The 17,628-nt window shown below is 39.4% G+C and overlaps 1 protein-coding gene across 1 annotated transcript in view; it reads right to left on the bottom strand.

Moving 5' to 3' along the window:
• Positions 1-2,256: 2,256 nt before the first annotated feature.
• LOC6558678 overlaps positions 2,257-17,628 on the bottom strand; it is a 72,795-nt gene continuing 57,423 nt past the window's right edge. Inside the window, exons 10-14 of the mRNA XM_001985585.2 lie at positions 16,816-17,003; positions 11,612-12,274; positions 7,580-8,511; positions 4,539-4,900; positions 2,257-3,414 (exon numbers count right to left, since the gene is read on the bottom strand). Of these exons, the coding sequence (XP_001985621.2) occupies positions 3,113-3,414; positions 4,539-4,900; positions 7,580-8,511; positions 11,612-12,274; positions 16,816-17,003 (2,447 nt within the window). The 3' untranslated portion in view covers positions 2,257-3,112. The remainder of the gene's footprint in view (positions 3,415-4,538; positions 4,901-7,579; positions 8,512-11,611; positions 12,275-16,815; positions 17,004-17,628) is intronic.

Here is a 17,628-nt window from a genome sequence, read left to right on the forward strand (position 1 = left end):
TTTTCTTAATTGTCTTGTTTTAAATACTCGTTTCATCTATTTGATTCAGTGCGTCATTATTTCATTATTTTCATATATAATACTATGTTTATATATATTTTATTTATAAATATTTCCTTTTGTTTATCATACAAGTGAAACTTACGTCATAAGACTCAAAACAACGCACAATTTATGAGCACTCCAAATTTGAAAAATAAAAGAAAATAAAAATAAACAAATACTATTTAAGAGCTTGACAGTTTTTTCTTGTATATTGTATATTTCTTGGGCTTTCCATTCTACAACATGCGTTAACTGTACTCAGTTTGACTATTTACACAGCTGCCGTATTTATTTATTATTCCGGCGCAATTGCTTTCTTCAATTTTGTTTTTTTTTTCTTTCGGGTCTACAAATAAATTACATGCAATGTTTTATGTGGCTTCATAATTCAATTTCATGTACGTTTTTTGTTTACTGAATGGAATCTACTTTAAACACAGTTGGCACATCAATTTTTTTCCATAGTTTGTTTGTCATGTATGAGAAGGAACTGAACCGAACTGATGTGAACGTGACGTGAACGTGACGTGATCGTGACTTTAAGTGTGACTTTGACTTTTAGATTGTGATTGTGACAGTGGCAAAACGTGGTAATCATTTTTAGCTACATATACATATGTATGTATTTATGTATGTATGCAATGCACCGTCATATTTTGCATAAAAGTTTGTATGTATTATTCCAATTGCCGGCTGTCGACAGAAATTAGAGTTTGGCCTATGCACCAATTGTTTTTAATTGATTTCTTTTGTAATATTTGTTCTTTAGATTTCCTTTTCTTTTTATACATATGTAAAATATGTATAATATCCATATATATATTTTTTGTTGTTGTTTTGTTTTGTATTATTTATGTGTGACAAAATAATATTTCGTTCATAAAATTGTACAAAGTGCGCATTCTGGCTATAAATACATGTATTGTTTATATACTATCAAAAATGCAACTAAAACATCGATTTTATATCTATTCGCTTTGCCTTTTTACAGTATTATATTTCATGTGCATTCACTATTGCTCAAAGGTAAAACTTTAATTGATTTCATGGATCTTGCTATGCGAATTAATTTCGAGCTGCGACACAAATTTGACCCTAGAAGAACATACTTATTATATATATATATATATATAGTGCATTTAAAATAAAGTATATTTGTCTTAGGCATACATTTAAATGGGCGTCTCATTTAGCTTAGGGCTTCTATTGGGAACTCTGCCAAAGATTTGATTGTTTATACTTAATTGGTGACATAAATTACTCTATATTCGCATCGTACTATTGTACGACATAATTTATATCTGTATTTTGTTTTTACAATTCTGTATTGTAAATGCTATTCTTTTATAATATCATTAGGAATTTGTTTTCTAATTAAACTGGTTGTTGCTACAAATGGAAAACTAAGTACAGCAATTCACTCAAATGAAATTACTTGAAATCATATATCGAGTATAAAAAACGTAAAAAATTTATTAAAATAATATACTGAAAATATAAATATATTAACAAATTTTAGATTTAAAGACATTTTACGGCAGTTTTCTTTTCTTTCGGTTTTTTTTTTTTTTTTTGACAATCAGTGAACATATTGATTTATTGAACGCTGCTTAATGACACCTTATATATTTTTAATTTAATTAAGTTATAACAAGTAAACCACTAAGTGATGTGTTTTTTTTTTTTTGTTTTTGTTTTTGGTGTTCCTATGTGTGTGTGTGTGTGTGTGTTGTATAAAAAAACCACACGTGCACTATACATACTCATAATATCGTGTGAAGTTCGCCTCAGCTGCTAAATAACTCTTTGAATGCCTTAGTTGCTTAGTTAACACTATAGTTATATATAGTTCAGTATGTGCATGCCATGGATCACAACACTGTCGAGATTTTTTACTTGCCCCATTGAAATGTTGCTAACAGTTATATAATCGTATCTATGCCTAAGCTCTTATCTTATGTCAGAGAGAGTATTTTATCTAGACTCATTTATCATTTCAGTTTTCTTTCATTTATACAATTTAATTGTAAATTATGATCTTTTTGCATTTGGTTTCTAATTTTAACTAATTTTTGTTTCTCTGCGTGCTATGTGTGCTGAATACGCCAAGGGTTTCGCTTTGAAGTACTGTCTATCATTTAAAGGTACCTAACTTACAATAGTTTTCGCCTCCTTCAGTTGCTTAAATGAGGAAGACCAAAGTAGCTAAAATGAAATTAAGAATACATTGAAGAGTTTGGAAATAAACAATCAGCTCAGTGAAGCCAATATTAGCTTGCCAAATAAAATACACATTATAAAAATAATTGACAGGCAAATCGTCGAGTTTAATAAAACATCAAAACACAGTTTTTGATCAAATATTCGAGTATACTGAAATCTTATAAACAAATTCTGATTCAAATCTCAGTGAATTAGTGAAACGAAGAAAATATTTAATTTAATTATTCTGAGTTCTGGCTATAAATCTGGCTATCAACCGCCTTATAATAAATCAAATTTTTCAATTAATATCTTAAGCCTGGAAGTTTGATTGCGATTTATTTGTGTACCTTTACAAAGAACATTCTAGGCAGTGATGATCGGCTGAAGGAAATATGTGTTAGTTAAAAACCCATCGCAGCTATTCCTATTCAATAAATCTTGCTCTTAAGTCTACGCACACACACATTCTCGTTATACTTTTACTCTTGAAGCGCTTAGAAAAGTTACGAACTTACAACTTAGTTTTAGTTCTCGTTTTCCCTGTTTGGCTCAATCCTGAATCCTGAATTCGCACTCACATACTTACTACGCACACTCACTACACTCCTCAGCAGCTTTAAAACCTCCATGCCAGATCTTGAACTGGTCCAACAATCTTCAGTTGCTCTATCTGCAGTTTCTGCTCTCGCTCCAGATCGTCTTCCTGTTCCTGCTCCTGTTCCTGCTCCTGCTCCTGTTCCTGCTCCGGTCAGGCAATGCTCAGGCCCTGCTCCATTTGCTCGTAGAAGCCACAGCCGGCGGCAACATATCACACGGTGGTTTCCCGGTCCACATGTATGTACTCGACCGGCTGTAGTGGATGTCAGGACGCCGGGTCGATGTAGAGCGCCTCCTTCTTGAAGTCCTTCTTCAGTGTGCCAATATTACAGGCAGCTGGCACCGTGCCATTGCCATTTGCACTATTCATGAAGCCACCACTTTTCTGGACCACCGATTTTTTCCGTTTGCGCATCAGGCCAAACATGCAGAATATCAGGCAGGCGGTCAAAGCGGCTGCAATGCAACCCAATGCCGCAAAGACGCCGCCGGGCAGCTCAAGCAGCTTGCGAGCGGTTCCGCACTCCTCCTCGGACTCATCGAAACCGCTGGGACAGTTGTGATGACCTGAAAATGCAGATAGCGCATAGCATTGATTGAAAAGAAATCTGCGGTCAGGTTACAGGTTCGCCTCGACGATGGCCAAGTTGAAAGACCCGCCAGCGAGTGTCATTTGAGTACTCCCTGGTTGCTGTTGAGCTGTTCGGCTTGCTGAGCTGCCTGGTTAGCTTGGTTAGCTTGTTTAATGCGCTCTCTTTTTGGTTAAGCAGCTCAGTTGCAGTCGCGCCTGGCTGCCCATAAATAATTGAAGCTAAAAGGCGAGTCCAGCCAGACATCCAGTCCAGTCCCTTCTCTCAAGTGCAGCACACTAAACCACTTGGCGGCAGCTGTTGCGAACGGACGGACGGACGAACGGACGGACGGACGGACGAACGGACGGACGGACGGAGGGACCAACGGACGGATGGATAAAACTTTTGTGGTAGATATACATATAGTTTTTGGGCGACTTTGGTGGACAAAACCCGCAGTAACTTGCAGCAGCTTTGTGCAGTTGTCAGAAGAAACTTTGCCTGATTACAAAAACGTGGCCAGCAGCTTGCAATGAAATTAACAGTGAAGCAACCACAAGTGAAATTTCTGTTGCCTACAAGCAGGCAACGGACGGACAGTTGGACAGACGAGGCAACAACAACAACACCAACTAGAAGTAAATCACGTATACGTAATGCGAGCGAGGGTTGGCCAAGTAGTTGGCAAAGAGCTCTACTTAAAATAATACGAAAGCTTAACATTTTCGTATTTCGTGCACTCAGAAAATAATCGCCATGAAATTTGTAAAATCGCTCTAAAAATTAAAGAGTTTTTCTTGTTTGTAGAAATAATTTCTAAAAATATGAAAAAAAAAATTGTTCATATTTTTGATTCGGTTTAAATTTAAGAAATAATTGATGAAATTTGCTTTGCATATAAAATGAAAAAAGACCCCATTGAAGATTTTCAAAAATTCAAGATGATTTTGTTCGGATTTAAAATTTATATGCTGTTTATGTACTCCTTTTCGCATTCCTGCAGATGACATTATAATTGTGTCACGTGCTGTTCACCTCTTTGATTCTGGATGAGATGGATAAGTCCGCTACTTGTGAGGCTACCCGTGCTTGGAATGTCTACTTGAGTTCTCAACTTACCATCACACCATAGACTGGCTGCTATGCATGCATCAATTTCAGGGCATTTGTACTCGCAATCCGACTCCTTGGGATAAAATCCAAATTCGTTCAGCGTTTCGTTGGCTGCTGCGCTGGGCGCAATGCCTCCAGTGCCAGCGACGCCAGCACTGCCAGTGCCCACAACTCCACCACCACCACTAGTACCAGCACCAGCACCAGCAGCACCACTGGATGGTGTGCCCATGCCCGTGGTTACGCTTGCATTCACATGCAGGTCCAATTGCTGCAGGAGTGCGTTCTTGGTACGATGTATCTCCAGCCACGTGAAGGCTATGTCACCGGGCTCCTTGAGTATGGGCTCCAGCACCAAGTTGATGGGCCTGCAAGCAAAGCGGAGTGAGACGTGTAAGCAAAACGGAAAGCAAAGTTAAGTTGTAAACATTTTCGGGTGTGCCCGCCTCTGATTCAAGTCAAGCAGCTGGTTGCCATGCTCCACATAACTTTGTGGCAAGTTTCGGGTAAGAAAGGAAGGAGAGTAAGGCAAGGATAACTCGACTCGAATATCTCTTTTGCTTTCAATTGCTCAAGTGCAACTAATTACGCGCAACTTTCAAGTAGCCATAGATAGAATACTCGTTTATTATTCACTTCGCTTCGAATGCATTTCAAATAAGCGGCAGCAAAACGAAGAAGATGGCGTAGATGATGATTTTGCCATTAACATTATAGCATTTAAGTAGTCTTAATGACTTCGAGTGCAAAATAAAGCGTTGCCAAAGCTGAAATAATATTAAAATTGAGTGCTCTAAGTGGCAAATAAGTTGGAGTTGTATCGCATCTGATATATGTACCCATAGCACTTAAGCATAGACCCCAACCAAATACTCACAATGACTTCTTAATATATTTATATTTTTCATACTCCGAGTACCCATTTACAATAGGTTAAATAAATATCATTAAGTTGTGTAAATGTAATCGGCAAAAGGAAGCATTCAGGAATGAAAAGTCTTTCTCAAAATCAACAAAATAAATGTGTGTCAAACGTAAAATAAACACATTAATTAATTTCGCAAGAATAATAATTTCTAATCCAATATTTCTGCTCAATATTAAAAGCCATTTCATGTTTCCCATCTTTTATTATTGGTAGCCAGACAAGAACGTAGCAACGATTAAAATTGAATTATCTGAGAATTCTGCAACATCAACAATTTGTAGCTTTTTGACATTTTCGATAATATACTGTGGCACTTAAATTTAATGGCTTCAACGACATGAACATGTGAGATTGCTCTTTCGGACATAAGTTGCACCCACAATACTTGTACAATTTAAATGGCTTCAATTTAATATATCTCCATGTCGGTTTTGGATGTGTTTTCTTTTTATATCCTTGTAGAGGGTATTATAATCCTGTTATGAGATGTGGCGTGTATTGAAAGAGACTTCTGCAAGCCAATAAAATATATATATTCCTAATCAGTATCACGCTGAACTCTCACATTTTATATGCTAATGGATTTTGGTAAATATTCATCTTCGGAGCACTGTTAAATAGCTGCCTTCGAATCAATCGGCTCAAAGTTGTGGGATCGAAATAGACGTAGACATAAATGTCACTCTTTGTGATACAGTATTACTACACAAAAGTGGAGCCTTCAAAAAAGTTCAAAGGCGCTCGTGAAATAGCAAATATCGAAGTAATATTTGTGCAAAACCTATGAAAATATAATGATATACTGAAGAGTGGACTAAAATTTAAATATCATAAGATTGAGTCCGATTTTCTCGGATATGCAATCTTCGGCTGGCCCAAGATAAACATTCTTACTTGTTCTTAGCTCTCAAATTAATTGCAATTTAACAACTTGACGTACTTTTAACGGTCATGCCAGCTCTCAATTTGTATGACTCTCTCACATTCGAGGTATTAAAGGTTCTTATGAGATCTATTTAAAAAAAAGCAAGCTGCTCAAAAATGCAATAACAGGAAATGGCAACACAACACAGGAAATTGAGCGCACGGATGGCAACAAAAAAAAACAACCATTGAAGAAAGCAAACATGGCCGTCAGACGTACACGCCCCTATGTAACAAACATACACAAAAAGATACTATGTTGAAAGCATGCAAAAATTGCTAGGAGGTGGACAGAGAAAGATTTAGAGAGAGAGGGACTAGCTCCATGTGAGGACTTCTGCTTGTTCCAGCAATTTATGTTCAAGGTGCGTGCCACGAGTATGAACTCCGTTTCGGTCAGTTCTGTGCTGCTGCTCTGACGGAACGTGTTGGCATTAAATTTTATGTGCAAGTGCAGCGCAAATTTGTCGTCAAATAAAAAGCACAAGCAAAAAGGAAAAAGCATATAAAACACACACATGGCTATGAGGAAGCATATTTTTATGGCACCCCAAAGGGTAATTGACAGTGTCCAGGATGTCGGGCCAGACAGTGTCAACTAATGAGCGTGTCGAGCCTTTTAGATAATTAATCGAGTGCCTTTCAGTTCACTCGGCTACAGCCAGAATGATATCCACTGAAAATTGCACCAAGACCTGAGTACTAAAAACATAACTTTTATAATCCAAGCACCAAGTTCCAATTAAATTACAATGAACTGCTTAACATTATTTTGACAAATTGTATTGTGAAATCGTTAAGTGATCTAAACACAAAAGAGCTTGAGCTCCGCAGAAAAATCGTGCATAAAAATTGGATTTAAATCTTAAAGCCCACCAAACTTTGATACTATATGATAATAATGTTAGTTGTTAATTTAAAAATGTATCAACTGAAATCTAATATTAAATGAAGTTCCAAAAAGTTTTTCGCGGGGACTTTGTACTTAATTGCAGTCTTTTTTTTTTACCTATTTATGATTTGTCGTTATTAAAGAATTTTACGCAAAAAAGTGCTTCAAAACTGGAAAAATCAAATTAGCTGGATTTCAATTTGGGTTGCACTTGACTTTGGAGCAGAGATTTTCTCTGAGTGTGGATATGATAAATGAGACTTTCAGCTGATGTCATTGGTATTTTTAGTCCATTTTACATACTTGTTCATAAATAACGGCTGTCCATTCGTCCAGTCCTCGGAGAATATGTGCAGTGATGTTGGCCTGGGACCGCTCTGGGCGGGGCAAACCACACGCATGGGCTTCAATGGCCTGCCCGAGTAGACCATTAGGCGGTTTTTGGTGTGGCACCGCATGGCGTCCTCGGAGGTGGGATCGACCGGCAGATAGGCACCCCAGGTTTGCACAAACAGCGAACGCTCCGGAGATTGCGCTTCAATGTACCAGGCGAGGCCCTCGCAGCTGGCGTCCTGTGGCTTGAGCGGGTATTTCAGTTCATCCTCGCCGCCGGCGCCCTTCAGCTTCAGCTGCTTCCGGCAGTCCGCCTGCCGCTTGAACTCATACGAGGCCGAGAAGAACACGTCGGCAAAGTCTTCCGAAATGTTGAGTCTGGTCACCGTAAAGCTCAGCTCCATGATTCGGGAATGCGATACAAATGTCAGCGGCGCATTGCTGTACAAGGCGCTGGAGTTGTCACAGAAGCAGCCCAGCTGTATTTTGACATCTCGGAAGGGCACATCGTAGAGGCGCAGCTCGGTGATGCGACCTTCGGGATCCAGTTGATTGCAGCGTGGTCGGCCCATGTGCAGATCCGAGTCCGTGGTGCAGGCGGTTCCTTCGCCAAACGACACATTGTGCAACACCAGCTTTACACGCTCCGAGGTGCCCGCTTCGAAGCGATAGAGGCAGGTGATGTTCTTGGCTCCGCCTCGGCCGTAGAGGAACACATTCCTCGGCACCTGAATGTTGCCCTTGCGTTTGCGAAAGACCCGTGAACAGAGCGGAGGCACTGGATCCTCGCCTCGCCTACCTGTCCAAGTTTCGCCGCCCTGTTCCGTGTCAACAAACTCATAGTTCAGTGCAAATTGGGCCGGAAATAGGGCGGTGCCTGTGTGCGTGTGGAATTCCAGTTTCTGCAAATACGAAAAGTAAAAATTACTCAAATTAGTGTGCGAAATGTACACTGAGAGGAAAAGTATGTAACTTTTTGATTTTGGATTTCAATTTCAATTCGAAAACATTGTCAATCCGTTAACGTGTTCTTTTTCTATATTACTTTAATGTATAATATCATTTAATCATAAAAGCAGGATATATATGAAAGTTGACATGTTTGCCACTGTCAGCATCTTCGAGAAATTCTGGTGAAATTGAAATCTACTATTATTAATTTCTATAAATCATTTTAAATGGATTTTGGTATTTTTAAGGTTCTTTATAAGAGTCGAGGCAGAATGTCTGTAATTAAAGTTACAGAGTTAATATCAACAATCAAGTGCACAATCGTTTATTTCTGATGGAATTATCTGTCCCTATAAGCAATATATATTATATATAAATAACGTCTCTATGTGAGGTTTCTAGTGGGGTTAGTTAGGACTTAGAACAGTGGTGGGTGAGGAATGACCCTCTCGTCCAAAAATATTGTCTGTAATTTTTGACAGTAGTGATTTATGAATTTTGTCTATTCTCCCTCAATCTTTATCGCCATCTCTCTTTCTTCCTTCTTAACGATTTACTCTCCTCTACTAACATTCAACAGTTTGTGTTCCGATTGGGTTTTCCCATCCATGCAATAGTTTTAATATCCGCAGATTCATTATTTCCTTTATTTTATTATTTTTATTTTAAAATTGTAATTTAATTATTCACTTTTAGTTTTATGTTATTTAATTTGTATCTTTAATTTTACATTATAATTATTAAAACCTTTTGTTTGAAAATGTGGAATCTACACTTAATAAATAAATTAAAAAAATCCCCAACTTGGCTCTTCGTCTGGCACAGACGCCAACGAGTATTTATTCAAAATTTCAAGGAGCCGATATAAGTTGTGTTCATACAGCAAGTGAGTGGGGATTGGCATATTGCATAAGAGCTCCTCCATAAAAAGTTGAAATTTTTACAGCAGATTCCTTTTGGGACATAAGCGAGTATTATATCCGATCCTATTTGATTGGATTTGGTGGACACTCATTCTTATACATTTAAAATTCGATAAGAATAATATTCATCAGTACTTTTATAGACTTTCTTTCGATGAGGCTTGCCCTTGTCGAGAGTGTTAAAGTTTTGTCGATAAATGTGTCCAGAAACAATTTATACATATTATCGATCAGAAAAGTAGTCTGTGAAAAAATGTGTTATAAAATTCAAAAACTCTGCATGACCCGAAAATATCTGATCTACATAGTTGGAAACATAAAATGTAATTGTTCGAAGGCGACGGTTTCTTCCAAATATTTTTATGTGTTCTATCTGTGACTCAAAATCTTGATTTCTTAATTCTAACCAGCTTTTTCTTGTTAGTGTAGGGGACGCAGCTTCAATTTGGCGTCAAAATATTTGCAGTTCATATTTGCGCCATTTAAAAAGGCTAAGCAAGCTTATATTGCGGTCCCCTCTATTTACTAGGCCCGCTGTCAGTACCCAGTACCCAGTACCCAGTATCCAGTACCCACTATTCAGCGCTCACTCCGCTCTCCCTTTCTGCCTCCTAGAAGAGTCGGCTTTGTGTGTACTTTGGTGAATTTGAAATTGCCGAGAGGCAAAGAAGTTGCCGCGGGTGACTCTGCAGCTTCACTGGATTCGTTGGCTTCGTTTGCCGCATGCCGCTTGCCGCTTGCCGCTTGCCGTTTGGCGTTTGTCGTTATTTGTGCACGTCTGGCGATGCACTCGAGTGTTTAATTTGATTAATTTTGTCAAGCTTAAAGCAAATACAAGTTTGCACAGTGCCAAATTTGTTGGCTCGGTTTGCTGCCAGGTAATTGTTAAGGCAGCCAAATTGAGGACAACTTGCAGCACTGGGAGCTGGTGCAGGAGACTGTTTGCACAAAAATAAACGAATCGGTGATTTTGTTATGTTTTCAACAAATTGTACTTTTTTCCACCTCGTAAACAATTAAATTTTCAAGTTAACGCCTGAAAGCAGGCAGCATTATATCGTCATGTTGTATTCGTGTACCAGAAATTATTGCATAGTTTTGGCAAACAATTCAATTTCTAAAGACTGTCTTGCACTCGCTGGCAATGTTGCCATATGTTTACTTATTTAATGCCAAGCGACGTGTGGTGTATGTAATTTCTAGTGGCAACGATGTAGCCGGTCAACAAACTGGCAAGACGTGTTTGTACACACGGGCATGAGTTTTCATTCAGTCTAAATTCGTTATACTATTATCTTCGCTTGAAATGAGACTTCAACTCACAGCTGCGACTGTATTTTGTTATGAATGTGAAAGTCAAGAAACATAAACAAATGAGAAATACAAGTAATTTGGTGGGAAAATGCATGGATTACAATGGATTTTATGCAACTTTGCATTCGCAATTGGATTAGCTTTAATTAGATCAAATATATATATATATATATATACTCGTATGTATAGCAAATGGTTTAGGTACTTGACGACTTCTTATTGGTGATCTTAACCCAACGCTTCACAAACTCGACTCCATCATTTCGCTTTTCTTCTAGGACTCTTCTTCTACGACTAATGCTAATGCAGCTGTTAGATCTGTTCACCAGCGTTGCCACCCGACAGCACACAGTAACTACTCGTTACATATTTATAAATATAAATATAATAAATAAAAATCTGTATTCTCCGGCAAGGCCTTTGTCACGTCGTGCTTACACGTGTCCGGCAGCCCTAATGTCGAATATTCTACTAATATATTGTCAGCACGTGTGAGCCCACCTTCAGACTGACAATTAACGAGAACAGACGGGTTGTTGCCAGATGTTGCTCTTTAGGTTTCTTATCATTGTGTTTGAGATACATATATATTATTACTCAGGTAATACCTATAGTGGGTGACTCCTAAAATGGCTAAGCAAATAGCTATAATCAAAAAAGTGTGATTTGGACAACTATTCCATTTAGTTTTTTATTATTCAAAAAAGAAATTTGTTCTTTTAAGCGTCTTGTTTCTTTGTTAGTGACTAAGCTAACCTTTAAAATTTATTGGTCCTTGGTCAGCTGAATAAGTAAATAAATTCGGGTAACTTACCAAATCCCTGCCGGTGCTCACATAACTCTCTAGTGGGCTACAGGGTCGCTGCTTGTTGCCACCCATAAGGGCGCTGCTGCCGCTGACTCCACTGCCGATAGCCGTGTGATCGCACAACTTGGGCGTCTCGTAGTCGTAGATCTCCAGCATTAGACGCCGCTTGCCCTTGGTGCTCATCAGGGAAACGGCGCTTTGGCTGTTCTTGTCGGAGCTCAAGACGGCAGCAGCTGAGGCTCCTCCTCCTCCTTCGCGTCCAGACTTGCTGCCGGAAATATAGTTGAGGCTATCCTTAATGCCGCCCAGCTGTTTGCCAGCAGCTCCGCCGGCAGCAGCTGCAGCCGCACTGCCCTGATAGCCGCTGTACTTGTTCTCCTGATTGAAGATGCTCGACTGGGTGGGTCCGTAGATGTAGGTGTCGACCGGATTCCAGGCATTGTCAATGTTGACGCGCAAGTTTCGATTCAGTTTCGGATTGCTGGCACTGTAGTAGTAGCTGCCATAATTGCTTTGGTTCAGCAGCGTGGGTTTACCCCCATCAGCCGACGAGGCAACCGGTGGAGGAGGCGGCGGCTGTCCCGTAGTCACGCTAGTCGACTTGATGGGCAGATAGGTGCCGTAGCTGTCCCACATGCGCAGACGTGTAATCCAAGGCGGCAGATCGCTCTGCAATGCAAACAGAATGTATGTAGTTAAGGCATACACAGGTTATTGTTTAATTCCGTAGTAGTTGACATTATTTTCGTTTGTTGCAGATAAACAACACCCAACATTAACCAACCAAGCCCTGCCCATTAAAAGTAACGCAGTCTCTTCTAACTTTTTTCCTTCTTTGTCTTAATATATGTTTTCATGGTCTGCCTTGTCACTCTCCCCATGTATATATATATATCTCTCTCTCTCTCTCTCTCTACATCTCTCCCTCTCGTTATTTGTTGTTTGCCTGTCTTGTTGTGCCAACATTCCCCACTCCTCTGTCTCCTGCCCCTTGGCAACATCTGTGTCATATGTCACATATTCAAACAGCGGCAATGAGAGTCACTTGCAAGTGTGAGATATTTGTCTTTTCACGTTTTGTCACTGCTGCCGTTATGTTTTCGTGTTGTTTTTGTCTGTTTCCTCTCTCTTTCTATAGTTCTCTCCCTATCTTTCTCACTAGCGGCTTCATCATCCTTAACATGCTGTTTGCAGACATTAAATATTTTTACTAGACCCTGTTTGAAATGTTTTTCATCTCGTGTCTAGTCAGTGATTATTGTTGACTGTGTTAATAATGAAAAGACATTTCTAAACAGCTGTGGCTTCTGTAAGGCAGGAGAAAGCCACGCAGAAGTCGTTTTAGATAAAACTCCTTGGACTGTTTGGCTTCATGATTGTCATCTTCTTTTCTCCGCCTGCAACACCATCATTACAAGCTCATTACTGTTAGTAGATCTTTATACATTGCAAGAATGGTATTGGGATGCCACACTAGCTGATTTGCTATTCGATAACTTCTCGATATACCTCCAAAAGCAAATCCCTTGGAGCATCAGCAATAATATAAAATATATTCATTCAAGAACTTTAGCAAATTGAAGGTTATTCAATCCTTATTCCTTCTTCCCTCCGTCTGCTCCTGTCTACATCACCCAGTTGGCTCCAAGGCATATGGCGTTACATTGCCAACTTTTACAGTGCGAAGCGTCCTGCTTAATGAAGACAGTTTTAATGTCTTTGTTGGTACAACGCACACTAAGCCGGCTGCTAATAGAATCACCTTTGCTGCCTATCATCAACTCCTATGGAAAGTCAGCAATTAGGCGCACTCATCAAATAGGCTTTCCTGTCTTAGATTCACAGATAGAGATCGCCTCGAAGGAACTACAGGCGCTTAGAAGCCAACCAGCAACCAACCAGTTCCAGAATATATATAAGCCAGATTATTGTGTTTTCTTATTCATTTTATTTCAGCGTGTAATTTGGTTGCATAATGTCTTTTCTTGCGCTGCTGTGTTTCTTTATTCCTTTTGTACATAATTCCTGAAATCACAGCACTCGCTGACCCTCTAAGAACAATTTTAAAATTCCTCACATACTAGCAGTCTCAACCACATGTCAGCTTCAAGCAAACTTGTTAAGCTGTTAAGTGACTTTAAATTGGAGTTTTTGTAAGCCTGTCTTATTGTCGACCCCCCGTCTCGTTGGGGTGGATCTGGCATTGCCTTCACGCAGTTCATCAAGTGAGTTTTCCCGCGAATTGTCCTCACTGTTTGCGGTTCTCATAAATGTCATGGTGTTCTTTCCAAAGCTCTATTTTTACCAAATATATGAGAGTATATTGTGTTTATTCAATGTCCGTCTGAATGTCTGCCTGACAGATTGATTTGCCAAGGATGCTGGGTATTCTGGCTTGAGCTGTAAATCGATAAGAGCTATTCTTTTACCGCCGTCAAAAATCGATACAGCATTTCTGCTAAGACTAAAGTACTCAAAATTTGGCAGATAAATAAATAATAAACTTATTTAAAGGTTAACACAAATGTTTTCACTTTCATTACACAGCTAGGGTATTATGCAGTCGACTTAGTCCGAGCTTAAATTTCTTGTTCTGAAATCTCTTATTGATGTGTCTCATGCTGTTTTTATATTGCTGTTTCTTTCTCTTTTCCATGTTTTTTGTTGGGAGTTTTAACTTTGCTGCTTAATTTAAAAAGTTTTCTAGCATTTTTTTGTGCAAATTTTCTACAATTTTGCTCCTGTTGCCGTACATCAAATGAAAGCACCCACGTACAAACCGTGGCCCCTTCTCCCTGTGCTGCTTACCAAGTGTTGATTGTCGTTGTTTTCGCTTTGTTGTTGCTATTGTTGCTGTTGTTGCTGTTGTTATATGTACCTGATGTTTGTTTTTGTCGCTTTGCTGCTGTTACAAAATTCATGAACTGTTTTTGCTTCTGCTGATGCCCCTGTTTTATTTTACACATATTTTTGTTCTGTCACTTTTTATTGTGGCACTGGTCACGTGGTGGGAGAAGTTGGGTGCGGGCGGCTAAGCGAGCGACACCGAAGCGGAAGGGGAAGGGGCAGTATCTGTGCAGTTGTTGCAACACTGCTGCCAGCTTTTCATTTTTTACAATTTAAAGTGAAGGTGAGGTAACTGCAATTGACACGGACACTGCATCCAGCAGCGACTGACAGACAGACAGACAGACAGACAGACAGACAGACAGACAGACAAACAGATGGAAGCGCTTATTGTCGCCAACTCTGGGAGAGGAAGTAGGCGACTTCCTGAGCTTCTCTTGCCGTACAAGTAAGTCCGGCTGATGAGCTCTTATTCCGTTCAGGTGGCAGTGCTCTTCATTGCGATTTTCCAAATTAATTGGCACTAAATACGTGTGCTGATAATATTTCAAGTGGCCGTAAAGTCTGTGTCTTAAATAAATTAGTGCCACATCCATTTGTGTCTAGACAGAAAAAGACCTTGGAAAAGTTGGGCGACTTGCGGCAATTTATAAGTCAAGACATCCAGCAAAAGTAAGCTTAACAGATGTGAGCACATATGACAAGGGGAAAGGAGGTGCTAACGATAAAAGCAGCAACTCAATTTCAAACACGAACTTTGCTTGATCACTTAAATGTCTTGTGGCTTGTCACGCTTGAAAGTCGACAGGTTTAGCACTGCTCAGAAAATTTGTCAAGTAATGGTACGCTGCTGTTGAAAGCAAACACTGGTAAAAATGTAAAAGTTGATATTTTTAGATGAAACAGTTGTCCCAAATGGACTGACTGACTGACTGACTGATTGGTGACTGGTGACTAAAGTGCATCCTAATGAATCTATCCTCTACGTGGAAAACATGTGATATAGATTGTATGGCTAAAATGAAGTATATTATTATGGACAGACTGGACAAAATGTAATTTAATAATTAATTCAAATTAGCAGACTCTAATATTTCTGAAGTTAGTAATCAATTTGTTGCAAAGCTGCGAACTTTAAAAGGACAACTGAAAGTGAAAGTAAGAATATCAGAAGCAATCATCTGAATCGATAACTTCTTCGCAGTGTATAATCCTTTCTAGTTGAGTCATGATTCATATTCATATTCAACAATTCAAGCTGTCGGAAAACAGAGCACCATTAAAAACTGAGTGTTATTTGGTCTAGAAAGTATTTTTACTACTTATTGCGCATAACTACTCCAGCCGTGTGCTTTGTTTCCCCAGTCCCCAGTCGGCTGTCCCTCCCCCGCGCACCGCACTCTGCTCCAGCCAGTCGTATAATGCATGCATGCTAACCGTTTTCACTTGCAGTCAGAGCCACCTTGACACAATTTACAGGCCGTTAGACAGCGAACAGTGCATATTAAAAATGCTCACGACGGCAGAATGACAGATGGTGTTGGCTTTGTTAATGTTGCTGTCCCTACGCGCCTTAGTTGTTTTAGCTTAGTTCATATTGTTGCTGCTTGCGTCGCATTTTGACGCAGTTTCATTTCGCCTTTGGGTAAACTTAAGACTTTCAGCATAAAGCGAATGTCGAAATCCTTTGGCCACATTCCTCATCCTCGCAGCTCAGAGCCTTTACTTAATTATAAACTGCTTGTGTACTCTTGCGGAGAGTATTAAAATTGTGCCGTAAAGTGTCTAATTGAAGGAGACATCTCCGACAACTTTAATAAGAGTCTTGGCCGTCGGCTCTTTTCTTCGGTTTGAACTTACCTAAAAACTTGTAATCTATTTGTATGTACGAGTCAGATTGTTCCATTATTTATAACTAATTAAATTTACATCCGTGCATCTTCTGCAAGGGTATGACGTCTTCGGCGTTGTTTCTTGGTGTGTGTCTGCATTTGCCATTGTCAGTTCAGTCACAAACACGGCAATATTTTAATTGGGTGCGAAGACAAAGTGTCGCTCGACTGGCACTAATAGCATATATAGAAATCAAGACAATAGTCAAGTGAATTTGCCGCTGGGGTAGAGCGCGATGTGTTTAAACGTACAATGCAAACAACTCGGATACTTCAGCTCCTGCAGCTCTTATAAAGCCCCCCTCCCACACACACTACCTAGACTTATATTTTATGCAGTTTTGCAAACTGTGACTGGCCTAGTACCAGAATGAGAGCCACAACCAGAACCAGAACCAGAGCCAGAACCAGAGCCAGAACCAGCAGCAACCCCAATCTCGATTTGGGGCTGCCTCAAACGTTTCCACTCACCCGTCCAAGCGTATTGTTATCGTGTATCGCCTGCTGCAGTATCTGCAGATTGTAGCTGGTGAACGATAACCAAATCAGGTCACCAGGATATCCGTGAAAGTGGTACGTGCACGTTGTGTTCGGCGGAAGCGTGTGACGCGGGCTCACAATGCGTCCCATGCGGCCGCGACGTGAGAATAGCACGTCATCTGCAAAGGAGAGACAGAAAGATAGACAGATGTAGAGAGTGGGAGCGTGATAAACAGAGATTATGATATGCACATGTGTGTATATGTGCTCTGCATAAGTGTGTATACCATATAAGTGTACATGCACATGTGCATATCCATATACCTATATATATATATATATATATATATGTGTGTGTGTGTGTGTGTGTTGTGCGGTTTATACTGTCAACTCACGGCCGTTGCTCGTCGTTTTTTTTAATATGCTCCAAGTACGTTGTATGACAAGCGGCTTACATGTGATTTAGGTTAATTTACACTGTGCTCTCAGATGATTTTTGTATTAAGTTTTCCCCTCATATGCTCGTTATAAAAAATACACTTTGCAAGTATCCATATGTTGTGCACATAATGGTTATAAAAAGGCAATACACGTGATAGGATTGATTTCTTATCAAGATAATATCATCAGCAAAATACTTGAGTGAATTCACATTCGAAGGATGATTAGAATTTCAATTTTAAATTGTATCACGGTCTGCACTGAACATATATATATATATATACATATATATATATTATATTTATATATATGTATATATATTAAAATATATTAAAATGCATATACAATTTATGTTTTTTGACC

Source organism: Drosophila grimshawi, unplaced genomic scaffold, assembly GCF_018153295.1.
Source record: "Drosophila grimshawi isolate 15287-2541.00 unplaced genomic scaffold, ASM1815329v1 contig_187, whole genome shotgun sequence".
Classification (NCBI taxonomy): Eukaryota; Metazoa; Arthropoda; class Insecta; order Diptera; family Drosophilidae; genus Drosophila; species Drosophila grimshawi.